At 42.6% G+C, this 27993-nt stretch overlaps 1 protein-coding gene across 1 annotated transcript in view; it reads right to left on the bottom strand.

Annotated features, from left to right (window-relative positions):
• The window catches only part of TET3 (tet methylcytosine dioxygenase 3), a 348515-nt gene that overhangs the window by 23565 nt on the left and 296957 nt on the right, over positions 1–27993 (bottom strand). Inside the window, exons 7-10 of the mRNA XM_030201791.1 lie at positions 24500–24708; positions 23943–24093; positions 18262–18351; positions 2947–3084 (exon numbers count right to left, since the gene is read on the bottom strand). Coding sequence (XP_030057651.1) covers positions 2947–3084; positions 18262–18351; positions 23943–24093; positions 24500–24708 — 588 coding nt within the window. The remainder of the gene's footprint in view (positions 1–2946; positions 3085–18261; positions 18352–23942; positions 24094–24499; positions 24709–27993) is intronic.

The following is a 27993-nucleotide window of genomic DNA, read 5'->3' as shown; positions in this document are numbered from 1 at the left end:
AACCGGCCAAAGAGTCGGTTGGGCCGCTGGACGAAAATGGTGTTAAAGGGGCGATCAAGGAGGACAAAGCCGTAGCGGAGAAATTAAATGAATTCTTTGCTTCGGTCTTCACCGAGGAGGATTTGGGGGGGACACCGGTGCCGGAAAGAATATTTGAAGCGGGGGTGTCGGAGAAACTAAACAAATTCTCTGTAACCTTGGAGGATGTAATGGGTCAGTTCAGCAAGCTGAAGAGTAGTAAATCACCGGGACCTGATGGTATTCATCCCAGAGTATTAATAGAACTAAAAAATGAACTTGCGGAGCTACTGTTAGAAATATGCAATCTGTCCCTAAAATCGAGTGTAGTACCGGAAGACTGGAGGGTAGCCAATGTTACTCCGATTTTTAAGAAGGGTTCCAGAGGAGATCCGGGAAATTATAGACCGGTGAGTCTGACGTCGGTGCCGGGCAAGATGGTGGAGGCTATTATTAAGAATAAAATTGCAGAGCATATACAAAAACATGGACTGATGAGACAAAGTCAGCACGGATTTAGTGAAGGGAAGTCTTGCCTCACCAATCTAATGCATTTTTTTGAGGGGGTAAGCAAACATGTGGACAATGGGGAGCCGGTTGATATTGTATATCTGGATTTTCAGAAGGCGTTTGACAAAGTGCCGCACGAAAGACTCCTGAAGAAATTGCAGAGTCATGGAATCGGAGGTAGGGTATTATTATGGATTAAGAACTGGTTGAAAGATAGGAAGCAGAGAGTAGGATTGCGTGGCCAGTATTCTCAGTGGAGGAGGGTAGTTAGTGGGGTCCCGCAGGGGTCTGTGCTGGGTCCGTTGCTTTTTAATGTATTTATAAATGACCTAGAGATGGGAATAACTAGTGAGGTAATTAAATTCGCCGATGACACAAAATTATTCAGGGTCGTCAAGTCGCAGGAGGAATGTGAACGATTACAGGAGGACCTTGCGAGACTGGGAGAATGGGCGTGCAAGTGGCAGATGAAGTTCAATGTTGACAAGTGCAAAGTGATGCATGTGGGTAAGAGGAACCCGAATTATAGCTACGTCTTGCAAGGTTCCGCGTTAGGAGTTACGGATCAAGAAAGGGATCTGGGTGTCGTCGTCGATGATACGCTGAAACCTTCTGCTCAGTGTGCTGCTGCGGCTAGGAAAGCGAATAGAATGTTGGGTGTTATTAGGAAGGGTATGGAGTCCAGGTGTGCGGATGTTATAATGCCGTTGTATCGCTCCATGGTGCGACCGCACCTGGAGTATTGTGTTCAGTACTGGTCTCCGTATCTCAAAAAAGATATAGTAGAATTGGAAAAGGTACAGCGAAGGGCGACGAAAATGATAGTGGGGATGGGACGACTTTCCTATGAAGAGAGGCTGAGAAGGCTAGGGCTTTTCAGCTTGGAGAAGAGACGGCTGAGGGGAGATATGATAGAAGTGTATAAAATAATGAGTGGAATGGATCGGGTGGATGTGAAGCGACTGTTCACGCTATCCAAAAATACTAGGACTAGAGGGCATGAGTTGAAGCTACAGTGTGGTAAATTTAAAACGAATCGGAGAAAATTTTTCTTCACCCAACATGTAATTAGACTCTGGAATTCGTTGCCGGAGAACGTGGTACGGGCGGTTAGCTTGACGGAGTTTAAAAAGGGGTTAGATAGATTCCTAAAGGACAAGTCCATAGACCGCTATTAAATGGACTTGGAAAAATTCCGCATTTTTAGGTATAACTTGTCTGGAATGTTTTTACGTTTGGGGAGCGTGCCAGGTGCCCTTGACCTGGATTGGCCACTGTCGGTGACAGGATGCTGGGCTAGATGGACCTTTGGTCTTTCCCAGTATGGCACTACTTATGTACTTAATTTATAAACTGAAACTTTACTGTACTATCAATTTATGGAGCACGAGCTAGAGTGTATGGGATGGTAAGTGAGGACAAATACTGCAGAAGGCCAAGTCTGAAGGCTTTGAACGTAAGAGTGAAATGTTGCAAGCCCAGTTTGTTTTGAGCATCAGGCCTTTAGTCTCAAGGGAAGGAGCAAGGAAAATCTCAGGACATTTAGCCATACCATCCAGGCAGCTCATACACCACTTCCATGGGACACTATATCTATGGCAGAGTGAAGGGAATAACTAAAGGAAGAAACATCTTACTGTACCTGACTACAGCAACTTAAGGTATTATGTTTGTGTTAACCATTAACTTGTCTAAGTGTAACATCTCACTGAACTGTAATCACCTTTTGTGTGAATAACTTCAGCCTACCCTGTGCAGCCTTGATTTTTAAAAGTGTGAGCAGGAGAAATAGATATCCAAGTGTATATAAGTTGGCATTATACATGACAGTCAATGTTCCCGTGCTTCATAAATTGATAATACAGTAAAGTTTCAGTTTATAAATTACTTATGGTGTGGTCTGCATTCTTGTGTAGTCTGAAGCCTGGCTTGCCCTGCCCTCTAGCCTTAAGGTTGGGCCCCAGCCCTGGTCCCCACCAAATAAATAACTTATATGCCCATTCTCCCACCTTCCAAGCTGTGTTTAGGCGTTTGCCTAGATACCTCAAATAGGGGGCTTACATAAGGAAGTCACAAACCCGGAAAAGTAGAAATGAAAGCCTAGTCCACTGATAACAAGTGGTAAATATGAAATGTGACCAGTGATACTAAGCTACCCAGATCCAGAAGGGAAATTCTGGGACAGTCCTGGATTTCTAACATCCCCATCATGGTGTATTATGGGACCAGCAGTGTTGATTTCAATGGATAAAATCAGAGACTTCTGTTTTGGGATATAAATTCAAAAACAGGTCTGGCCAAAAAGTCTCATTCCTAGAATCTGGTAACTTGGCAGCTCTATTTGACCTTTATCAAGTTAGCAAAAGCCTCATGAGAGAACTTCTCCCAAAGAACTCTAAAATTATTTTTGTTACTTACCACGGTACATCCGTTGTAGAGATTGTGCTGATCTTTGTGAGCATGTGCACAGAAATCCATGCAGGCCGTCACCCCAGAGAATGGGCGTCCCTCTTTCAGGCCAAGTCGACAGTCTATTGCAGTATCTTCATTCTTGACCTGCAATGATAGAATATGGCACAGCATAAGCCTATGATGACAGTGATACTTAGCTGCTTGCAACACAAGCTCTGTTCGGTCAGTGGCTGTCACTACATGCTTCCCAGACAGCTTTTCTATGATCATAAAGTGATTTGTGGGCATGTTTACATAAACAGTGCAGGTGTTAGTGCATGCTAAGCATTACGGTGAACTTACGCTAATGGCTACTGTATGCTAAAGCCAGCCAGTGTGGCAAAAATGCCATGCTGTTTAGTGCAGTTGGGGAAGAAACGGGACGTTACTGCACACTGTCAAAGCTGCAGAAAGTGATGGTGCAGCCATGCTACCAGCACCAGGTAGTATAGCCACTGCAACAAAAAATAAAAATGAGCTTGTGGCACACAAACCTATCGTACAATCAGCATCCTCTTTGATCAAGACCAACCTCTGAGCACAAAACCCCCCTAAGTACTTACACCCCCCCATCACCCCTACCATGAGACTACATAGCTACCATTTTGAAAAGCCAGCCATGGGACAGGAGCAGAGGGGGCTTGCTTCTGCCCATTGCACTAATTTTCCAGCGCACTTAGTGGATGTGCCTAAAAAATGAAATTACCACCCGGGCCACATGGTAGCCAGGCAGTAGTTCAAAATTGATGCTCATATGTGCCTATGTGGCTTAGTAAACGGGCCCCTTAGTTTTAAGCTTCAGACTGTGACACCTAAAGGCTTGCATCAGGAGATGGGTCTGTCTATTTTTTAATGATAAACACAATAAACTGGGAATATACTAATTATGAGGTCTCTCACAACTATATGCAATACTGAATACTAGAAACCTGTCTACATATAATTCTATAATACTAAATTAACACTTCCTACCTAATATAGAGCAAAATGGTACCAACCTAAAATCCTAAACACTCATAGAATGAATGTGAACAGTGCTCAGAACTGGGTACAAGAGAAAAGCTGTCAAGCACAACTCTCATCAACCACCATACTGCATCGTTGCACCGTCAGCCCTCCCTTCCTGCCTAAAACATAACATGATCTTAACCTTACACTAAACGCCACTAGGGCTGACAGAGCTAACAATGTAGACAGCTATACTTGTCCCCGCCCTCTACTACTCTTTTTATATAATTTTCTAATGCTGTGCACTCATAGTGAAATTAAAACAGTGTATACACGTAAGTCCATAGTTGCTCAACGCTCTCTACATGTAGTCACATGTTTCGCCAGACGGCGTCATCAGGAGAACGAAATTCAACGAACAAGCTGCCAGGAGGAAACAGCACTCCTGATCCTGGCAGCTTGTTCGTTGAATTTCGTTCTCCTGATGATGCCGTCTGGCGAAACATTGGTGTAGGGAGCTTCCAACTAAAAATGTTTCAAACCTGTAAGGTGATATTTTGAGGAACCACCTTTAGGGTATGTATTTATGTTTCCCTGTTTTTGAGAGACACTGCAGTATTTACTCCTATTTTTATACTGATTTAATTGTTTTAAATATATATATCTTTTAAGTGATTTTTTAAATATATTATACTTTTATAGATGGATTTTGGTTTGCTGTTTTTAGTATTATTTTATGTTATTGTTTTTATTATAAGTTTTACTAACATACTTTTATGTTGGCAGTTTTGTTATTGATGCCCCAGATGCAGCCCTGGTAAGAGCGAAATATGGCCTTGTGGGGCTTTTAACCTTATTTAACTTCTTATTTATTATTTACATACATGGTGAATAAATTGGACAATTTGGTTTCTATCTTTGTGATCTGCTCTTTTTTGCTCTGTACTGGATATTACGGTTCACCTGCCTATTTGTTTCCTTGTACCTAAGACATAGGTACAGACTGGAACCTTCAAGTTCTAACCACACTGGGCAGATTCCATCTAACTTGTCATATATAATATGGAATCATTTCTCCAGCACTGCAAGCAAATCTTTAATGTACTGACATTCTGAAAAATCATACAAAGTAGTTTACAATAAAGCAAAGATACTTTACCTGTAGCAGGTATTCTCCGAGGACAGCAGGCCTTATATTCTCACATGTGGGTAATGAGATCCGTATTGCCCAGTCCAGAGCTTGTTACAAACCTCCAGTACAATACTAGAGCATAAATGAAAAGAGGCGATAACACCAAGGGGAGGTGGGAGAGTATGTGAGACTATAAAGCCTGCTGTCTTCGGAGAATACCTGCTTGCAAATAAGTATATTTGCTTTCTCCAAAGACAAGCCGGCATATGATTCTCATATTTGGGAATTGCTAGCTACCAGGCTCACTGTAAACAATAACCATTGACCAACTGGACCACACAACAGCGAGGCCAAACACAGATTAACCTGAAACTATGTGCAGCCTGGAACAGAACAAAATGGGCCTAGGAGGGTGGAGTTGGACTCTAGACCACAAACAAATTCTGCAGAACTGTCTATCCAAACCGACTGTCGTGTCAGGTATCCTGCTCAAGGCAGTAGTGAGTTGTGAATATGTGGACCGAAGACCATGTTGCAGCCTTGCACATTTCTTTAATGGAGGCTGACCTCAAGTGGGCTATTGACGCAGCCATGACTCTCACATTGTAAACCTTGACATAATCCTCAAGTGCCAGTCCCGCCTAGGCATAGGTGAAAGAAATGCAATCTGCCAGCCAATTGGAGATGTTGTGTTTCCCAGTGGTGATCCCCCATCCTGTTGTCATCAAAATAAACAGACTGTAGACTAACTGTAGGGCTTAGTCTGCTCCAAGAAAAAGGCTAATGCTCGCTTGCAGTCCAAGGTGTGCAGTGCGCTTTTGCAAGGATGGGCATGAAGTTGGGGAAAGAATGTTAGCAAGACAATCGACTGGTTCAGATGGAACTCCAACACAACTTTAGGAAGGAACTTAGGGTGCGTGCAAAGGACTACTCTTCTGTAATGAAATTTAGTATAAGGTGCATCCACTACTAAGGCCTGAAGCTCACTGACCCTGCGAGCTAAACTAACATTCACCAAAAATATGACCTTCCAGGTCAAGTACTTCAGAAGACAGGTATCAAGTGGCTCAAAAGGAGCTTTCATCAGCTGGGTGAGAATTATGTTGAGGTCCCATGACACAGATGGAGGTTTGACAGAGGGCTTTGTCAACAGCAAACCTGTCATGAAGAGAACAACTAGAGGCTGTCCAGTGATGGGCTTACCCTCTACAGGGTGATAGTAAGCACTAATTGCACTGAGGTGAACCCTTACAGAGTTAGTTTTAAGACTCAGAGAGGTGTAGAAGGTACTCGAGCAAGGCCTGTGTAGGGCAGGAAACAGGATCTAGTGCCCTGCCCTACACCAGATGGCAAACCTCCTCCATTTAAAAGAGTAACATCTCTTGGTGGAATCTTTCCTGGAAGCCAGCAAGATCTGGGAGACACCTTCAGGACGATGAAAGGAAGCAGATTCTAAGCCCTCAACATCCAGGCTGTGAGGGCCAGAGACTGGAGGTTGGGATGCAGAAGAGATCCCTCATTCTGCATGATGAGGGTTGGAAAACACTCCTATCTCCATGGTTCTTCAGAGGATAACTCCAGAAGAAGGGGGAACCAGGTACGCCGGACCCAATAAGGAGCAATCAGAATCATGGTTCTGTGGTCTTGAGTTTCAGCAAAGTTTTCCCTACTTGAGGTATGGGAGGATACGCATACAGAAGACCTGAAGAAGGAAGGCATCCAATGCTAGTTTGTCATGGGCCTGAAGCCTTGGACAGAACTGAGGGATTTTGTGATTGGATTGAGCAACAAAGAGATCCACCAAGGCGCAATGCCCATGTTGAGTGACCACTCGGAAGACCTCGCAGGCAATGCCCATGTTGAGTGACAACTCATGCGTTGCATGACCCTGCTCAGTCAGTTGGCCAGGCTGTTGGATTTGTCTACCAGGTAAGTAGCCTTAAGGAGCATTCCCTGCTGGACTGCCCAATGCCATATCCCGACGGCCTCCTAACACAGAGGGCGTGATCCAGTTCCTCCCACTTGGTGTAATACATGGCAACCTGATTGTCGTTTGGAATAAGAACAATTTTGTTGATCAGCCGATCTCTGAAAGCCGGAGCTCCATAAGGTTGATGTGAAGATCTGTCTCCTTAGCTGACCAAGCACCTTGAGTGTGAAGCCCGTCTACATGAGCTCCCCACCCCAGATGGGATGCATCCATTGTCAGCACCTTCATGGGCTGTGGAATTTGGAATGGGAGTCCCAGAGTCAAATTGGATCGAATCGTCCACCAAAGCAGAGACAAAACCAGCACTGGTGACATTCGGATGACATCCTCCAGGTTCCCCGTGGCCTGACACCACTGGGAAGCTAAGGTCCACTGGGCAATTTCTTTTGCGGATTTATTGAATAAAATATACAAAAGCAAACTAGAGCTGAAATACAACAACAGTACAGTAATCTTCAGGAGAATAATAAAAATTCTAACAAAACCATTAATCTCTCCATCTCCCAAAATAACCCTCTTCCCACTGACCATAACTGGGCAGTTCTCATGTGAAGACGTGCCATGGGTGTCACATGAACAGTGGAGGCCATGAGGTCAAACAACCTCAACATCTGCTGAGCTGCTTGGACTTGAGAGGCAAGGAGAACAAGAGTGTCCACCCATGCCACAGGGAGGAAAGTCCAAGCCCACTGAGTCTAGCAGGGGTCTAGCAGGGCTCCAATTAACTCCAATCGCTGGACAGGGAGCAGACGGGACTTGGGGTAGTTTAAAACGAACCCTAGTAGCTCTAACACCTGAATAGTCATCTGCATGGACTCCTGTATTGCAAAAATTGAGAGTATGGGAGACTATTCTTTATACAATCCCACCCTTCACACAAAAAGAAGCCTACTCACGAGGGAAGAATTTAAAAGAAAGATTGAGTCCTGCAGTTCTGAAAATGGGTATGGTGGCCAGGGAGCCTAATGGCCATTTCAAGTGTGGTAACTGCAGTACGTGTACCATCACCCGAGAGGGTAACAACTTCATGAATCCAGTAGATTCTTGTGACTCTGATCATGTGATCTACATAATGCAATGTCCTTGCAATAAATTATACGTAGGGAAAACGAGGAAATTACATGTTCGGTTACTGGAACATAAATCCTACCTAAAGAGATTACAGTTGGGATCCCCTCTGGTAGCCAGCTTTTCCATTATGGAATCCTGGGCTAATGCGTTTACATTTAAACTCAATAAGGATAAAACTCAATGTATTGTTTTTTCTTCACAGTATAACAAGTCTATTCCCAAAGCTCTGGTTACTCCTGTTAATACCCTCCCAATCTCGAACAGCTTGAAAATTCTTGGGGTCACGCTGGACAGCCATCGCTTGATAGTCACGTTAAACAAATTATGAAGAAAATGTTTTTATCTTTGTGGAAGCTTAAACGCATCAAACAGCACCTGCTAAAAGATATATTTCAAACCCTGATTCATTCTATGGTCTTAAGCCACGTCGACTACTGCAGTGGAATTTTTGCTGGTTGTACACACTTTATTCTGAAGAAGCTCCAGACTGTTCAAAACACCGCAGCCAGACTATTCTTTGGAAAATCTCGCTTCGACAGTGCGCAGCCTCTTCGTGTGAGACTTCACTGGCTTCCCATTAAGGACCATATTGATTTCAAGATCTGTGCCTTAACTCATAAGATCATTTACGGCGAAGCACCAGTTTTCATGTGTGATTCGATTGATTTTACCTGCTAGAAATTCCTTGGTGTCATCTTGAACTTATCTAAATCTGCACTATCCTTCATGCAGGAATTTAAAATACAAGACTATCTACGCTTCTTCCTTTTTGTTCATCAGCCTGCGAACCTGGAATGCTTTGCCGAGGCTCCTGAAAGAAACACCGGATCATCAAACATTTAAAAAATTACTAAAAATGTATTTGTTTAGTAAAGCCTACCCCAAAGTCAACAGTGCTGCTTAACCCCTTTTTTCCCATTTTGTTAGTTTACCCGCATTTCACCCTTTGTCAGCTTCCCTTTTGCTGCTCCTGTATTCCCATCCGTATTCTCTTATTTTAGCCACTCTGTACTTAAATTTGTAACCTTTGTATACTGTTGTATTATGTAATTTTCCAGTAACTTTGTTAGCCACATTGAGCCCGCATAAGCTGGGAAAATGTGGGATACAAGTGAACCAAATAAATAAATAAAACCACGAAGCATGAATTTTCCCAATTTTGCTGCTTTGCAATTGATCAGATAAAAACAAACATGAGAGGAGGTGACAGAGCAAAACACCTTCTGCAATTAGAGCAACGGTGGATCTTCAGGCTAAGATCTTTAGAACCTGAAGGTCTCAACACCACGATTCAGTAGGCCACGTTCTTTTAGCAATGGCCCTTTTAAAAAGTTGCTAAACACTGGCCCTTTAAAAATGTCTTGTCAACACAGGCCTTTCAGAACATTTTCCACCAATAGAATTTTTTTAACACGGGATGAATTAATTAGTGTCAGTATAAGTTGGCACCATCTTTAGATCAGCTAATAGAGAAAAGCGAAGAGAATTCACGCTGGGAAACTAGTAAGTGGAGTGTGCCTAAATATAGAAAAACCAAGGGGAAACACCCGGGTGGCCAAATGAACTGTTGAATATATCTGTAATTAATCGGAGGATGGTGGTTCTCTATTTACAGATTTCAGCACAAACGCAAGGGGCAGTTTCCTTGTAAAAGCTGAATACGGCGAAAAGGGACCCAATCAGAACGTTGGAACATTAAGATAAGTGCTTGTTGCCTTAAGATAAAAAGACATATAAAGTAAGAAAATTTAAAAATTCAAAGTTATAATTCATGTCACTAAGAAGGTTTTTAGCCAATGAAGATCCTACCCCGTAGACCAGAATGAAATAAACTCAGGTCTGTAGATACCTGAGAAATCACTGCCACGTTGTTATGACCACTATTTGAATGTGAAGTAGTGCTTATATCTGATTTAGTGGTTGTCCTATTGATAGGTTGAAACATGGTTCCACTCCATCAGGAAATCATACACTCTTTCTCCTCCACTATGAAGGAAAAAAGGAAAGCTTTCAGTTTCTTCCTAAAAGGAAGTTTAGCTCATGCCACAGATTAACAGGAAGTCTATACCATAAAACAGCAGCTGCCACAGTGAAAGCACGCTTTCTCCAACAAGTTTCCTTAATTAGCTCCACTGCTAGAATCTGTAATGAGCAACCTTGGCTGGACTGTAAAGCTGGAACATATCATTGCATCCTGTCCCTTAAATAACTCTGCTTTTGATTTCAGGTACATTGAAGGTCAAAGCCATCAGCTTGAGCTGTACCTCTCCTGTATGGGGTCCCAAGGTAACTTTATCAAGGGTGGAAGAGCACTTTGCCATTTATTAACCTCCATCAAAAATCTTTGTAGTCATGTTCTAGTCTACCTTCAACTTTTTTCATACTTTAGCTAGCAGCCCAACATATGAGTGTTTTTGTTTACTTATGCTTGCTGTTCAAACAATAAGTGGTTTAAATCAATCAATAAAATGATGCAGTGGTCCAGGAAACTCTAAAACATGGTATGCATTACTCCAAAACGAGTTTCAAGCATGTTCGTAGACACAATTTTAAATATGCATTCTGTACCACCCTTTCCATTTGCATTCAAACGGATCTTTGGATGTCTAAATACCTGTCCTCCATCTCTCCCGGTTTCCCCCCCCCCCCCCCAAAAAAAAAAAAAAAATCCTGCAAAGATTCTTTAATAGGAATAGCAAATTTATAAATCATTTTAGAAAACTCTAAACCTCCAAATAGTAATTCTCTTTCTCCACTCATCTGTACCCAGTTCTTAAGTGCTAACAGACAAAAATTCAAATACTCAGCTGACTGAAACAGGCTTTTACCTACAGAAGCCAAAAGCTGAATATCATCGTCAGAAGCAAAAACAGGATGACTCTATAACAGGGCACCTAGAAGTGACCCATTCTACAATGGAATGTAGGTGGCGACTTTCCTTTATAGAATATTAGCCTAACTGGTGAAATACATGCCTAGAATTTAGGCCCAACCACTTATGCTAGCCATAGAGCTGCTGTAAGTACATAAGTATTGCCATACTGGGAAAGACCAAAGGTCCATCAAGCCCAGCATCCTGTTTCCAACAGTGGCCAATCCAGGTCACAAATACCTGGCAAGATCCCAAAAAAGTACAAAACATTTTATACTGCTTATCCCAAAAATAGTGGATTTTCCTCAAGTCCATTTAATAACGGTCTATGGACTTTTCCTTTAGGAAGCCGTCCAAACCTTTTTTAAACTCCACTAAGCTAACCGCCTTTACCACATTCTCTGGCAACGAATTCCAGAGTTTAATTACACGTTGAGTGAAGAAAAATTTTCTCCGATTCATTTTAATTTTACTACATTGTAGCTTCATCACATGCCCCCTAGTGCTAGTATTTTTGGAAAGCGTAAACAGACGCTTCACATCTACCCGTTCAACTCATTATTTTATAGACCTCTATCATATCTCCCCTCAGCCGCCTTTTCTCCAAGCTGAAGAGCCCTAGCCGCTTTAGTCTTTCCTCATAGGGAAGTCGTCCCCATCCCCTTTATCATTTTCATCACCCTTCTCTGCACCTTTTCTAATTCCACTATATCTTTTTGGAGATGCGGTGACCAGAATTGAACACAATATTTGAGGTGCAGTCGCACCATGGAGCGATACAAAGGCATTATAACATCCTCATTTTTGTTTTCCATTCCTTTCCTAATAATACCTAACATTATATTTGCTTTCTTAGCAGCAGCAGCACACTGAGCAGAAGGTTTCAATGTATCATCAACGACGACACCTTGATCCCTTTCTTGGTCTGTGACTCCTAACGTGGAACCTTGCATGACGTAGCTATAGTTCGGGTTCCTCTTTCCCACTTGCATCACTTTGCACTTGCTCACATTAAACGTCATCTGCCATTTAGACGCCCAGTCTCCCAGTCTCGTAAGGTCCTCTTGTAATTTTTCACAATCCTCCCGCGATTTAACGTCTTTGAATAACTTTGTGTCATCAACAAATTTAATTACCTCACTAGTTACTCCCATCTCTAGGTCATTTATAAATATGTTTAAAAGCATTGGTCCCAGCACAGACCTCTGGGGAACCCCACTAACTACCCTTCTCCATTGAGAATACTGACCATTTAACCCTACTCTGTTTTCTATCTTTTAACCCATTTTTAATCCACAATAGAACACTACCTTCTATCCCATGACTCTCCAATTTCCTCTGGAGTCTTTCATGAGGTACTTTGTCAAACGCCTTCTGAAAATCCAGATACACAATATCAACTGGCTCACCTTTATCCACGTTTGTTCACCCCTTCAAAGAAATGTAGTAGATTGGTGAGGCAAGATTTCCCTTCACTAAATCCATGTTGACTTTGTCTCATTAATCCATGCTTTTGAATATGCTCTGTAATTTTGTTCTTAATAATAGTCTCTACCATTTTGGCCGGCACCGATGTCAGGCTCACCGGTCTATAATTTCCCGGCTCTCCTCTGGAACGTTTTTAAAAAATCGGCGTTACATTGGCCACCCTCCAATCTTCCGGTACCATGCTCGATTTTAAGGATAAATTACATATTACTAACAATAGCTCCGCAAGCTCATTTTTCAGTTCTATCAGTACTCTGGGATGCATACCATCCGGTCCAGGAGATTTGCTACTCTTCATTTTGTAGAACTGCCCCATTACATCCTCCAGGTTTACAGAGAATTCATTAAGTTTCTCCAACTCGTCAGCTTCGAATACCATTTCTGCCACCAGTATCCCACCCAAATCTTCCTCGGTGAAGAGCGAAGTAAAGAATTTATTTAATCTCTCCGCTACGGCTTTGTCTTCCCTGATTGCCCCTTTTACTCCTTGGTCATCTAGCGATCCAATCAATTCTTTTGCCTGCTTCCTGCTTTTAATATACCTAAAAAAAATTTTACTATATGTTTGCCTCCAACGCAATCTTTTTTCGAAGTCCCTCTTAGCCTTCCTTATCAGCGCTTTGCATTTGACTTGACATTCCTTATGCTGTTTCTTATTATTTTCAGTCAGTTCCTTTTCCATTTTCTTTTAGCTCTAATAGCTTCCTTCACCTCACTTTTTAACCACGCCGGCTGTCGTTTGGTCTTCCGTCCTCCTTTTTTAATACGTGCAATATATTTGGCCTGGGCTTCCAGGATGGTGTTTTTGAACAGCATGCACGACCAATGTAAATTTTGACCCTCGCAGTCGCTCCTCTAAGTTTGTTTTTCACCGTTCTTCTCATTTTATCATAGTCTCCTTTTTTTAAGTTAAACGCTAATGTATTTGATTTTCTATGTATACTTGCTTCAAAGCTAATATCAAATCCGATCATATTATGATCTCTGTTATCAAGCGGCCCCAGCACCATTACCTCCCGCACTAGATCATGCGCTCCACTAAGGACTAGGTCTAGAATTTTTTCTTCTCTCGTCGGCTTCTGTACCAGCTGCTCCATAAAGCAGTCCTTGATTTCGTCAAGGAATTTTACCTCCCTAGCGTGCCCCGATGTTACATTTACCCAATCAATATAGGGGTAATTGAAATCACCAATTATTATTGTGTTGCCCAGTTTGTTTGCGTCCCTAATTTCCTTTAACATTTCTGCATCCATCTGTTCATCCTGGACTATCGTTTTCCCCTTTACACATGGAATTTCAATCCACAGTGATTCCAAGAAGTGTTTTGTTTAGATTGTAAGCTCTTTGAGCAGGGACTGTCTTTCTTCTATGTTTGTGCAGCGCTGCGTACGCCTTGTAGCGCTGTAGAAATGCTAAATAGTAGTAGTAGTAGTAGTTGTTTCCTGCAGAATTTTCAATCTATTTGATTCAAGGCTCTCATTAATATACAATGCTACCCCTCCACCAATTCGATCCACCCTATCACTACGATATAATTTGTACCCCGGTATGACGTTGTCCCACTGGTTATCCTCCTTTCACCGGGTCTCAGAGATGCCTATTATATCTAATTTTTCATTTAGTGCAATACATTCTAACTCTCCCATCTTATTTTTTAAGCTCCTGGCATTCGCATCTTGACATTTCAAAGTATGTTTGTTGTTCCTATGTACATGATGCTTAGTACTTGACAGTATTAATTTTCAATCATTTGTCTGATTTTTATTTTTATTTAAGGACATCTGATCTACTATGGTCTCTTTTGCAACCTCACTATCAGGATACCCTGTCTTCCCTGTTTTGGTGATATCTTTGAAAAATACCTTATCCCGAACCATGCGCTTTTGAGCGACTGTCTGCCTTCCCCCCCATTTCTAGTTTAAAAGCTGCTCTATCTCCTTTTTAAATGCCGATGCCAGCAGCCTGGTCCCACCCTGGTTAAGGTGGAGCCCATCCTTTCAGAATAGGCTCCCCCTTCCCCAGAATGTTGCCCAGTTCCTAACAAATCTAAAACCCTCCTCCCTGCACCATTATCTCATCCATGCATTGAGACTCCGGAGCTCTGCCTGTCTCTTGGGCCCTGCGCGTGGAACGGGTAGCATTTCAGAAAATTGGATTTGAGCTTTCTACCTAAGAGCCTAAATTTGGCTTCCAGAACCTGTCTCCCACATTTTCCTATGTCATTGGTACCCACATGTACCAAGACAGCTGGCTCCTCCCCAGCACTATCTAAAATCCTATCTAGGTGACGCTTGAGGTCCACCACCTTCGCACCAGGCAGGCAAGTCACCAGGTGATCCTCACGTCCACCAGCCATCCAGCTATCTATATGCCTAATGATCGAATCACCAACTACAACAGCTGTCCTAACCTTTCCCTCCCGGTCAGCACTTAGAGACATATCCTCGGTGCGAGAGGATAGTACATCCCCTGGTGGGCAGGTCCTGGCTAAAGGAGTACTTCCTACTTCACCAGGGTGATGCTCTCCTTCTAGGTGACCTCCCTCCTCCAAGGTAGCACAGGGGCTACCAGACTGGAGGTGGGACTTCTCTACAACATCCCTGTAGGTCTCCTCTATGTACTTCTCTGTCTCCCTCAGTTCCACCAAGTCTGCTACTCTAGCCTCAAGAGAACAGACACATTCTCTGAGAGCTAGGAGCTCTTTGCATCGGGCACACACACATGACATCTCACCAACTGGGAGATAATCATACATGTGACACTCAATGCAAAAGACTGGATAGCACCCCTCTCGCTGCTGGACTGCTGACTCCATCTTAGTGATTTTGAGTTTTTCAATAATTTAAAACTTGCTACAGTATTAAGGATATTAGCCTAATATAAAAGTGTCTTTTAGTAAGGGGAGGAGTCAAGATGGCATCCAGCGCTTGATTGCGTCTCAAACAGATTCTGTCTTCGGGGCCTTTTTTTCTTGCTCTAAAGACTATTCTTTGCCAAATGCCGCACACAAAGAGGAAGGGGTTGGTAAAAGGTTTTCCACCGTCAACTCAAATGCCTACCCCGACTCAATAGACGATCCTTAGATATGCGACAAGTACTCCATTACATACCGGTGAGAGCCCTGCTGTTAGCCCTGCTGGAGGAGCGGCAGATCTACTGGGGCATGAAACATCTTTATCACCGCCGGGTTTTAATCCGCCACCTTGCCCTGCTGCGCTTCGTGGAGAGGTTGGAAATACTCGGCAACCGGAAGGCGGTATCCTGGGTAATCCTGACGGTGGCCCTCCGCGACAAGACGCGACAGGAGATAAGACTCAAGAGACGGTAACGGCGTCTCCTAAGCTGGCGTCATTACAATCCATGTGGGAACTAATACAAGAAATGTCCACAACGCTTACTAAAACAGCACAAGATACTTCTTCTCTAGTAAGTAAAGTAGAAACTATTGCATCATCCTTGGCGACTTTGAAACAGGATACTGACCTAAAAGTAACACAATTGCAGACAGAGGTGGTAAACTTAAAAATGACAACAGAAACTCTTATAAAGGATAAACTAATGGTTTCGAGGAGACTTGAGCAGATAGAAAATCATAATCGCCGATTAAACCTGAGGGTGTTAAATTTTCCTGTAGCAACGGGGATTACCCCATTGGACTTTTTAAAGAAATATCTTACCATAATACTTAAATACCCTCAGGAGGCAATTCCTCCCTTAAATAAAGTTTATTATTTACCGCCTTCGAAAACAACAAACATGATACCAGAGAAGTTACCGAATTTACCTTCTGATGGGATACAAGATTTATCTGCTTTACTGTAGGAATCTTTGTCGGAGATTGAATTAAGAAGAACTTTAATCGTGTCCTTTATATTCGAACAGGACTTGAATGCTCTAATGAGATTATATTTTAAAAATTCAACTAAGCTCTTTTGCGGTCAAAAGATATGGATATTTCCTGACGTGGTAAAAACAACACAGGATAGGAGGAAAAAATTCCTGACTCTTAGAGAAGAAGTTAGAAGTATTGGAGCTAAAGTTTTGCTTGCTTATCCTTGTAAGTGTTGTGTTAAATATCTAGGAAACAAATATGTCTTTTTCGATCCTGACCAATTACAAAATTTTTTGAATGCAAAACGAATAATTAGCTAGTTGGTAAATTGTTAATGAAGGAATAACTGATTAAGATATAGAAAACATGGAACTTCTGGACAGGCCTATGTACCTTAAAATGTGTATTATTTGGATATCTCCTCTATTTCTATCTTCCCCTCCCCTTCCACTATATTGTGGTCTAAGAAGTATAATGTACTATGTCTTTTTTTTTTTTTTCTTTACTGGTTGGAATTCTATCCAACGTTTAATGATTTTTTTCTTTCGTGTTACTAATGCAAGTTGTCTTGTATAAAACTATAAATGCAAAATAAAAAATTTAAAAAAAAAAAGTGTCTTTTAGTTTATATAGTATATTGTATGATTTATTTAGTGTTTCCTTCTTAGATGGTAGGCAAATCTCTCCTAATTGCACCCTTCTCCTCCATCACTAACTCCAGACACCGATCCTTTTATCTCGCTGCACCTTATGCCTGGAATAGACTTCCTGAGCCGTTACATCTAGCTCCATCCCTGGCCGCCTTCAAATCTGGGCTAAAGGCCTACCTGTTTGATGCTGCTTTTGACTCCTAACTTGTCACTTGCTCGTAACCTTTATCTTGTCTTCCTCTCTTCAATAGTCCCTTTCCCTATGTGTCCTTCTGTCTGTCCTACCCTTATCGGTCCTGTCTGTCTGTCCTGATTTAGATTGTAAGCTCTTTTGAACAGGGACTGTCTTTTCTTCATGTTCAATTGTGAAGCGCTGCGTATGACTGGTAGCGCTATAGAAATGATTTATAGTAGTACTAGTAGTTAGATGGTAATGAAATGTATTTAAAACTCTGTAAGAGCATTCCTTGCTTGTTACCCTAATTACAATAACTGACTATAAATGAAGAGTTGTGCTAGGGGAGGGTGGGTGGGAAGACTAAACTAGATCCTGCAGTGCCTGCTAGATTCTATCTGTTAATGCTGTGGTACAAAGTTTTAAAAACTAAGTGGAAAAGACTATGGAGATCAGTTGATAAAATTTGCTTTTTATATTTTTATTTTGCCTTAAATGTCAGTATTCTATAAGTTATGTGGATAAGCCGGAGTCCCTGCCATGTGTATAGTGTGTTTTTTCTAGCAAAAAAGGTGCCAGTACTCAAGTGCTAGACCACCCTTCAGGGGTTGGGTGATCACTGACAGACCCACCCCACAACAGCCAGGCCCCCCTGCAACCAGTCACAGAATCTATGACAAGGCAGAATTGGTGTGTAGAGCCTGAGCTCTTTCATTAAAACTTGGGGTCCATAGGTCAATTTTAGCAGACAGTGGAAAAGGTGCCGGTACTCAGTACCCCCAAGTATCCCCTCAAAAAAAGCCCTGCATGTGTATAACCATTTGTAAAACACACAAAATGCAAGTTAAGTGCCGCATATTTACAGAATAGCGTTTAGGCAGAATTTTGGCATTTACACACCTATGTGCATATGTACACATGTACAAACCATTATTCTAAACATATATGTATGTAATAATAAGCACAATAACTGTTAGTACCTATTTTATAGAACTGCCTCCAAACTAGCATGACTGATGGGCATCCTCCCCTGCTCCAAACCCTTTAATAAACTGGAACCTCATTAGTGCAGAAAGCTCTACTGATAAGACAGAAATAAGGTGGCTAATGCTCCCTCTCTTTACCTGATTCTGATAAGCCTGTGGTGCCAGCTTTCTATACAATGGAGCAACTTCTGTGGCCAGGTCCTGAAAACTGTTTCTTAGCACCTCTTCCTGTTGAAAGACAAAAGCAAACATTCTAAATGTTACTGTGAACTTGCGCTAACAGCTAACATATGCTCAAACAAGCCAGTATGGTAAAAATCCCATGCTGTTTAGTGCAGTTGGGGAAAGAACAGAACAGGTTATGGACAAAGATAGCATGTGGTCAGCACTATAACAGCTAGCGCATGGGACACTACTGCACACTGTCAAAGCTTCTGGCACCTGCATTTATTTCTCTCCCAGGCCTTCCCTGAAGCAGACATTAGTTTGTTTCTTCTTTGTATCTCTCTCCTGTCTTATTGGCAGACTGACCCCTCACAGTGTGTCCTGGGATGCACCATGTAGAGTCAGGTGCTGCCATTTTTCAAGATGGCAGTGTAAAGGCAGAAGCAAGTGGGCAGAGGGGGTAGAGCTACAGGGAGCCTGAGAAGGGGTCACCTGGACGACCAGGAGGAGGAGAGGTGAAGGAGAGATTAATATTTTGGGGTTCAGGGGTGGAGGTGGTGATCCGGAGAGGCCACTTGGGCTATGGAAATTTTTGGTGTCGGACATGTTGAGGGTGGGGGAAGGGGGAAATTAGGGAATCAAGTCTGCACTAGTATCAACTGGAGGTCTTTCACAAGACCTCCAGTTGACATTGGCATAGACCCATGTACACAGTGCACTCAGCCCTATTAGCACATATATTTATGCACTGGGGCTATTTGTATACTATTTGGTTATCGCATTTGGTTATGGCATTAGGAAGCCGGGTGCTAAGCATTAGCATACTGCTCTAACACAAACTTACTGCATTGACTCCTGAGACCTTTGTCAGGTCACCTAGGCACTTCTGAATCAGCTCAGCACTGCCCAGCTGTGACACAGCCATGCCTCCCTCCAGCTGGCACCATAAATACAGAGACTCCTGGGCTTTCTATCATTCTTGAACCAGGATAAGGGATCTGTACTGGTTCCTTCCACAGGAATCTCTGTCACTGGAGATTTTACAAAGAAGACTTTGCAAACATCTGTCTGGAATGATGCAGATATAGTGGATCCTGCATGGACTCAGTAACCCTACTCAGGTGTCTTCCAGCCCTGGCCTGTGATTGCTTTTATCACTGCAAATCTTGTATTAATTTGTTAATCACAAACAGAAATAAACCATCATATGTTTAAAACTGCCCCAATAAGTGACAATACTTCCAAAAAAGGGGACAGAAGATACTTTACAAAACAAGAAACCATAACATTGTTTGTGATCTTTGTTTTCAAGATCACCAGCACCCAGCTGAGGGCTGATGTAGTAATCTGGATTGTTACCCGATGTGGTAAGAGCTATAACTCAGAAAAATCTGCAGGAAAACCACCATATTAATAAGTAGCAAGATCAGCATATAAAACAACAGTTTATAGCCGAGGAGGCAATTAGTTATAGACCGATTGCCTCTTTTTTTTTTTTTTTTTTTGGGGGGGGGGGGGGGGAGTTGATTCAACTATGTATTACAAGCCTAGTGGCAGGACTTTTTGGACAAAATGTTGGCATTTGATTTTGATCAGTCTGGATTTTGTGTGGGATTTAGCACTGAAACTGTTTCGGTTGTATTGTTGGACAAGTTGTGTAGATGTTTGGATGGCTGGGGTAGTGGATTGCTGATATTATTAGATATTTCAGCAGCCTCAGATACACTGAATCATATTCGCCTGCTGGAACGGTTGTGTGAGGCGGGGGGGGGGGGGGGTAGGAGAGTGGTACTGGCTCAGTTTGAATGCTTTTTACAAGATAGGAAAAGTCCTGGGTTCAGGAGAAACTTTCCAGGTAATGAAACTAGTGGCTGGGGTGCCGCAAGAGTCCCGTTTATCCCCATGTTGTTTAATTTATATTTTTGTCCATTGGTGGATATTGTCTGTGCATTTAGGGCTTTTCTGTTTTTTTCATTATGACGATATTGAGTTGTTTGTTCCACGTACTTCTACAGTGGTGGACTTGTTGTAAGTAAGTGTCTGCAGGCAGAGAATGCATGGTTGGTGAGAAATTGTTTACATTTGAGAGGGGAAGTTATCAATGGGGGCTACTGTTAAGACGTGTTAACCCCAGTTATTAGTAACTAGGTCTTGTTGCATAAAATGACAGTTTCATGCTCTGGTTGCCCAGCAGAGGAAATTGAGCACTTAGCCTGCTCTTTGCTTGATGCCCAGGAGTTTCAGTATCTGACATGGTCCTTGTTGACAAGCCAATATGTTTTTTTGTTTTGATTTCACCATAGAAAATGGATTAGAGTCCTCTTCGTCAGCTTCAAGGTTCAGACCTGTTTGGTAGCTATGCTACTGCCACCTTAACTCCTCCTCTCAAAGCCTTAAGCCCCTCCACTATGTCAAGGTAGTACCTGTCTGAGGGGGGGGGGGGGGGTGAAAGTTTTGTGTACTGTACAGTCAGCAGAATTGGACTATGCAATTTTTATCACAACTTTGAGGTTTTGCATGTTTCTACAGCCTAAAAATTGCAGGTATCTAAAGTGGAGTATGTGATTTCTGAGATTAGTTACTTTTTTATTGATAAACGTTTCTCATTTTTTAAGATGTAATTAGTCCATACCTGAGGCTGAAATTTGGCAGGATTAGGCAGTTGATATCCCTCTATCTTGTGGTATAAATAATTCACATACCCCACTTTTAGTACTTTTTCACTCGGTGGGTCACAGTATGTGTGTGGCTGTTTCATGTTGGGTCATTTTGGGGGAAGAGGGGAGTTCCCCAAGCGCTTATGTTAGTACATAGGTAATGCTTTTGGATGCACACAAACAAAATAACATAAGCATTGCTATACTGAATTGCACCAAAGACCCACCAGGACAGTTACCAGTACCTGGCAGGATCACAAAAAGTAGCTAGATTCCATGCTACCTACAAGCAGAGATAAACAGTGGCCTTTCTCAGGTCTACTTTAATAGCTCTTGACTTTTCCTCCAGGAACTTGTCCAACCCTCTTTTGAACTCAGCTCACTAACTGCTTTTACCATATCGTCTGGTAACAAGTTCCAAAGCTTAATTGTGTGTTGAGTGACCTTTTTGATGCTGCTTTTAACTCCTAACCCTTACTCACTTGTTCAGTACCCTTATTTTATCATCCCCACCTTAGTAATTCCCTTATCCTCTTATTTGTCCTGTTTGTCTGTCCTAATTAGATTGTAAGCTATGTCAAGCAGGGACTGTCTTTTCATGTTCAAGTGTACAGCGCTGCGTACATCTAGTAGTGCTATAGAAAAGATAAGTAGTAGTAGTAGAGTGACAAAATGTACTGTCAGGCTTTCGGGGTTGCATGTGGGTAGCAGCCAGCTCAGACAGCCAGGATGACTCTCTCATTGTGATTTTACTTTTCCATCTCTATCCTTTCCTGTTTTTAGTTGAAGTTCTTTTCCCCTTGATTTTGATTTTAGTTTTGTAAACCACTTTGTTTGGTTTGACATACAGGCAGTATATCAAATGCCAAAATAAAGGGTAAAATGTCTTAACAGTGGGCAATGTCTCTTGGGGGGGGGGGGGGGATTTCATCAAGAAGGGCTATGGCCTTAATGCACCTTAATGTGGGCTAGATGCTAAAAGCCCATAGGTATAGAATGAATCTTTATCATTTAGCATGTGCTTATTCTTTAATGCACATTAAGACCATAACGCTGCTTGATGAAGTCCCCCCCTAAATCTCTAATTCTCCCAACTTGTGGACTGAATCGAACTGTTCAATAAGAATTATTTCCATTAGTAATAGTAGTAGGGATCTTGGAAGAACCTTTTCATAGTTTATCATGGTCGGTGTGAAGAGATTGTGTGAAGCGAAGAAAAAGAGATCTGGTAGCCAAAGCTAAGTTCTATAAGTTGATCTGTGGGCTGTTTTAGGTAATAAAGGAGGTTTTTGCCGATGATGATGAAGCCCTGCTCCTGTAAGACTGTAAAGTAAGTCTAGGAGCTTCGAGGCTTTTCCTCCTGTAACACTCCTTGTGCTTGCTTACGTTGTAACAGAGAACCCTCTATATATTGTGCATGATTGGGTATCTCTCCATCTAAAGTATTATGTAGTTCATAGTTTATTTGAAACATGTTAGAGACAAAAAAATCTGGTGGCCTGAGTGAGCTCTAAAGCACCCCCATCTTCCCAACCCACCTTTTGGTTAGGAGGCAGAAGCAATGTTAACTCGTTCCGTCTTCCACTTCTGCTGTTTTGAAAATGGCAGCATCTGACCACTAGAGCTGCACTGGAAATTTCTAACATACCACTGGAAGTCAGGCTTCCAAATCAAAGAGCACCTCCTTATTTGGCAAGCTGACTCCCTAATGGTATATTCCAATGTACACTAGGGGTCAGGACCTTCTATTTTCCAAGATGGTAGCAGCAGACAAGAAAACCACTGGATTCTTCCCACAGGAGCAGGTAAGTATTGTTGTTCCATGGGTGGGAGGTCAAGGGCAGGTATTGCAACTTCAGGAGTTTTCTGGTCAAGCACAACCCTCTGCTAGGTGCCCTGGATCTCATGGACCTTTTAAAGAGGGAAATATTTTTTTTTCTTTCTCTTCTACTGAATAGTGAATGGGAACTGGCTCACACATTGATAGGAAAGGAGAAATTAAAAAGGATTCTGCTCAATACAAAAAAACAGCATTATGTTACTGTGATATGTGCTGTTCTTTTGGTCAGTAATTTGCATGCCAGTACTACATCTAGGGTAAAACCTTTTTCAGCATTAGCATTAAAAACCTCTGTTGAAGCTTGGCACATAGTTCTAACACATGGCTTATTACATCAGCCCTTGAGATTACAGCTGCTTTAGGACAATTTATCTATAAATGAAACTTCATGTCGGCTTGATAGCAAACATCATCATCCATCCCCAGCTTTTGAATGTTGCTTCCTTTAAATCCACAGAACTGTATCCATTTCTCTTGGCTTTAATTATTTATTTCTCTGCTAGTCTTGTTCCTGGGTTCACCTTCGTTACCTCTGATGCTTTTATTTGTTTGTAACAAGTTCAGTGCACTTGATGCAACCTCACTTTGAGTACTGCATTCAGTTCTGGTTGCTGTATCTCAAAAAAGATATATTATAATTACAAAAAGGTTCAAAGAAGAGCGACCAAAATGATAAAGGAGATGGAACTCCTCTCATATAAGGAAAGGCTAAAGAGGTAAGGGCTCTTTAGCTTGGAAAAAAGATGGCTGAGGGGAGATACGATTGAGGTCTATAAAATCCTGAGTGGTGTAGCATGAGTAGAAGTGAATTGAATTTTTACTCTTTCAAAAAGTACAAAGACTAGGGGACACTCAGTGAATAGGAGGAAATATTATTTTCAGTCAACGAATAGTTAATCTCTGGAACTCGTCAGAGGATGTGGTAACAGCAGTTAGCAATTCTGGGTTTAAAAAAAAGGTTTGGACAAGTTCCTGTAGGAAAAGTCCATATGGGCTAGTTAAACGCCTAACCCTTCAACTACATGACAACAGGATTAACTGAAACCATATAAATAATTACACAGAGATAATACATAAGATTTTGAGGCTGCTAAAGTCCCTTCCTCAGGCAATATCAACAAATAAGATGGTGAATGGCGATGAAGAATAGCACTTACCTCTTTAGGATTGTCTCCTACCAATCGGAACTTGCGTGGAGTTTTGCTTCGGGCGTATTTGCAGCCATTGAAATACATACTCCAAGAGCAGCCAAAGGAAAAGGAGGCACCACAGGTATTGGGGTCTTTACCTTGACATGCACATGTGCGGCTGCAATAGAAAGCACATCCAAATTACCCACAAAAGCTGTCATAAAATGTGTCTCAGTGACCAGAACTATCAATCATTTAAAAAAACATGCAAATCAATAAATTAACTTTGCTTTATAAACAATCATGGCCACACCTTCTGAAATTCTAAGGTTTTGTCTTTCTCAGCCTAGGCTACGCCAGGTACATTAAATTAGTTCTTGTAATAATGTGATGGGGCTAAGATAGAACTTTTAATACATAATCAAACCACTAAAAATAGATGCATCATCCTTTGTGTTAGGAATGATCATATCTAAGTATGGAAGAGTACATACTGCTTTACCATGGTGGGCAATAGGAACTCAGGCCCCAAGATTCATCCTCAAGGCTCCACCAGTTGTGCAAGAATCATAGGCAGAACTTACTCATCGTTCAGGCCACATCTGCGGGTGGTAGGGTTCCCATGCTTCGTGATGGTATCAGTGAGCTCCTGGTACAGAGTGTCACCCAGAGAGCGGGGGATTCCTTCCCAGGCCATGATCAAGATGATGATCACGGCATTCTCACAGTGGTGGCCAGACCGATGACGCACCAAGCACAGCAGCTTCTCCTCCTCACTGTGTCTTCTGATCACCTGTGAGGCATAAACCCATCAGGAAATGCTACCAGCATTTAAGATGAAACTTCAAAAGGCCCACTGCCATTTTCAAACTGAAAGCAAGCTCTATGGGGAAAGAATTTCCCTTGGTTTTAGCAGCTATCTATAACTTATGTTACACATTCAGTCTAAGGTTACATTGTATAGAATCATGCAGACTGCTAGTGTTACTAAAAAAAATTACAAACAAAATGAAGGTATCAAGATTCCCAGTGGCGTTCCTAGGGGGGCTGACACCCGGGGCAGATCGCCGATGCGCCCCGCCCCCCGGCTGCAGCGCCCCTCCCCCCGGCGAAAGGACACCCCCCCTGCGAAAGAAACCCCCCCCCCGGGTGCATGCCGCTGGGGGGGGGGGGGTGCTGCGCGCGCCTGTACTTTGTTTGTTCCATGCTCCCTCTGCTCCGGAACAGGAAGTAACCTGTTCCAGGGCAGAGGGAGCATGGAATGAACGAAGGACAGCGTGCATGGCACCCCCCCCAGCGGCGTGCACCAGGGGCGGACCGCACCCCCCCCCCCCCCCCCCCCCTAGGAAGGCCACTGACGATTCCAATGCATTTTGAAAAGGTTATAAAGTCACAAGACAGAAAAATGTCTATTGACTAACCCCAGAACCCAGGAATTGTTCTAGTTATTCTTCTTTCTGTATTCTAATTTTATCCAACAATCAGATCAAAATGTTTAAACTCTATGGTTGGTATTTGTTTTAAACATTGACCACAGCACTTTCAAATATTCAGCACCACTATCTGGATAGTGTGTGCGACATTGAATATCCAGTTAGAGTGATGAGTACCACCATGATCTGGATAGCAGCGATATTCAAACTGGTATCCAAACAGCTAACTGAATAAAGGTAGTACAGCAAATTTTCAGTCCTATTTTTATGTGGGTTCTCTGGATCCTGAATATTGCCACTCTCCAGATAACTGCCAGCTCTCCCATACACTGCCCTAACACTGTTCAGATAGTGTTCAGACAGTGTTCCGAGCACTCTACCAAAACCCTCATCCACACCCTTGTCACCTCTCGTTTAGACTACTGCAATCTGCTTTTTGCTGGCCTCCCACTTAGTCACCTCTCCCCTCTCCAGTCGGTTCAAACCTCTGCTGCCCGTCTCATCTTCCGCCAGGGTCGCTTTACTCATACTACCCCTCTCCTCAAGACCCTTCACTGGCTCCCTATCCGTTTTCGCATCCTGTTCAAACTTCTTCTACTAACCTATAAATGTACTCACTCTGCTGCTCCCCAGTATCTCTCCACACTCGTCCTTCCCTACACCCCTTCCTGTGCACTCCGCTCCATGGATAAATCCTTCTTATCTGTTCCCTTCTCCACTACTGCCAACTCCAGACTTCGCGCCTTCTGTCTTGCTGCACCCTACGCCTGGAATAAACTTCCTGAGCCCCTACGTCTTGCCCCATCCTTGGCCACCTTTAAATCTAGACTGAAAGCCCACCTCTTTAACATTGCTTTTGACTCGTAACCACTTGTAACCACTCGCCTCCACCTACCCTCCTCTCTTCCTTCCTGTCCACATTAATTGATTTGATTTGCTTACTTTATTTATTTTTTGTCTATTAGATTGTAAGCTCTTTGAGCAGGGACTGTATTTCTTCTATGTTTGTGCAGCGCTGCGTATGCCTTGTAGCGCTACAGAAATGCTAAATAGTAGTAGTAGTAGTAAGGCAGTCTGTAAGGATATTCAGTGGCTCTATCTGAATATTATCATTGAATATCCACAGCCAACAACAGAGCCAATTATTCAGATAACAGCTGCCCTTATCCAGCTAAAAGCCTTTTATCATCAGGCTCTACAATTATTACTATTTTGTATATTTTCCCTTTTAGTTTAACCACTTTGAGACAATGTAGTATTTTATGTGCAGGAAGAAAAAATTAGGTCTTACCTGATAACTTTCTTTCAGTTAGTACTTCTCATTATTCCAGAACCTGTGAGACAGTTGTGTCCATCAATCAGCAGGTGCAGACAGAGAACTGAAAACTGAGCTGAGACATATCTCTCTTGGCATCCAGTCCAGCTTTTCAGTATTTACATAAGCAAGCAGTAAGGATAATAGAATAAACAAAACAACCTCAAACAACTCGCTAACCTAACACTAACTAAACAAGCAAACATGTGTTGACCACTCTCATCTCTGGACAACTTGTAGAGAACAAGAGATACGCAGGAGGCACCGTGCAAGATGACAGGTTTTACTTTGCACCAACTAAACATCTCAGAAACCTTGTGCAGGTGTCTGGAATAGTAGGAAGGACTAATGGAAAGAAAATTACCAGGTAAGAACTAATTTCTCCTTCCATTATGAGCTTCCCACTATTCCAGAACCTGTGGGATATATAAAAGCAATCCACAGAGTGAGTAGGATCCTGGCACTGCCGCCCTGAGAACCAAAGCCCCAAAACTGGCTTCCGAGCGCACCACAACGTCCACCCTGTAGTGCTTGGCAAAGGTATGCAGCGTCAACCACGTTGCCGCTTTGCATATATCCGGAGACAGTAAGGTAGTCTCTGTCTAGGATGTCACTGTACATCTTGTAGAATGAGCCCGCAAGGCCTGAAGAGCATGGTTCCCCACAAGCAAAAAAGCTTTTTTAGAGAACCCAATGCCAATCCTTTCTGAAGGCCTGACTGGAGAAATGCTAGGATGTATGTGATCTGAGCAGAGAAGGGAGAAAGTCCACGCTCAGAATACCAGCCTTCATATGTCCTCCACACCCTTGTATATGCCATGGATGTAGAGCATTTCCAAGCCTGAAGCAAGGTAGCAATGAATCAGAATAACATTTTCATCAGAACCAAGCCCTTTCAATGGCCAAACCTTAAGACCAAAGGAGCATGGATCCTCTATGAGCACCCGTCTTTGCTTCAGTAGGTCATGTACCAGCGGAAGGAGAGGATCCCCGTCCAGCAGTCAAATCAGATCCGCATACCATGGCCTCCGCTGCCACTCCAGGGCTATGAGAATTATTTAGACCCCGGTGCAATACAATCTTTTTCAGCATGTGGCGTACCATGGGCCAAGGAGGGAAGATATATAGTAGATGTGTCTCCAGCCAGGGCTGAAGAAAGGCATCAATCCTCATTAAGCCAGATTCTTTCCAATGGCTGAAGAATTTGAACACTCTGGCATTCCATTTTGTCGTCATCAAGTCCAGAAGTGGAGAACCCATTGGTCCACTATCAGCAGAAAACCCTGGCTGGATAGATGTAGAGATGTATTTAGCTTTTACTGAGATAAAG

Source organism: Microcaecilia unicolor, chromosome 4, assembly GCF_901765095.1.
Source record: "Microcaecilia unicolor chromosome 4, aMicUni1.1, whole genome shotgun sequence".
NCBI classification, from domain to species: Eukaryota; Metazoa; Chordata; class Amphibia; order Gymnophiona; family Siphonopidae; genus Microcaecilia; species Microcaecilia unicolor.
The sequence above is the reverse complement of the archived record's forward strand: the minus strand, read 5'-3'. Positions and strand labels throughout refer to the sequence as shown.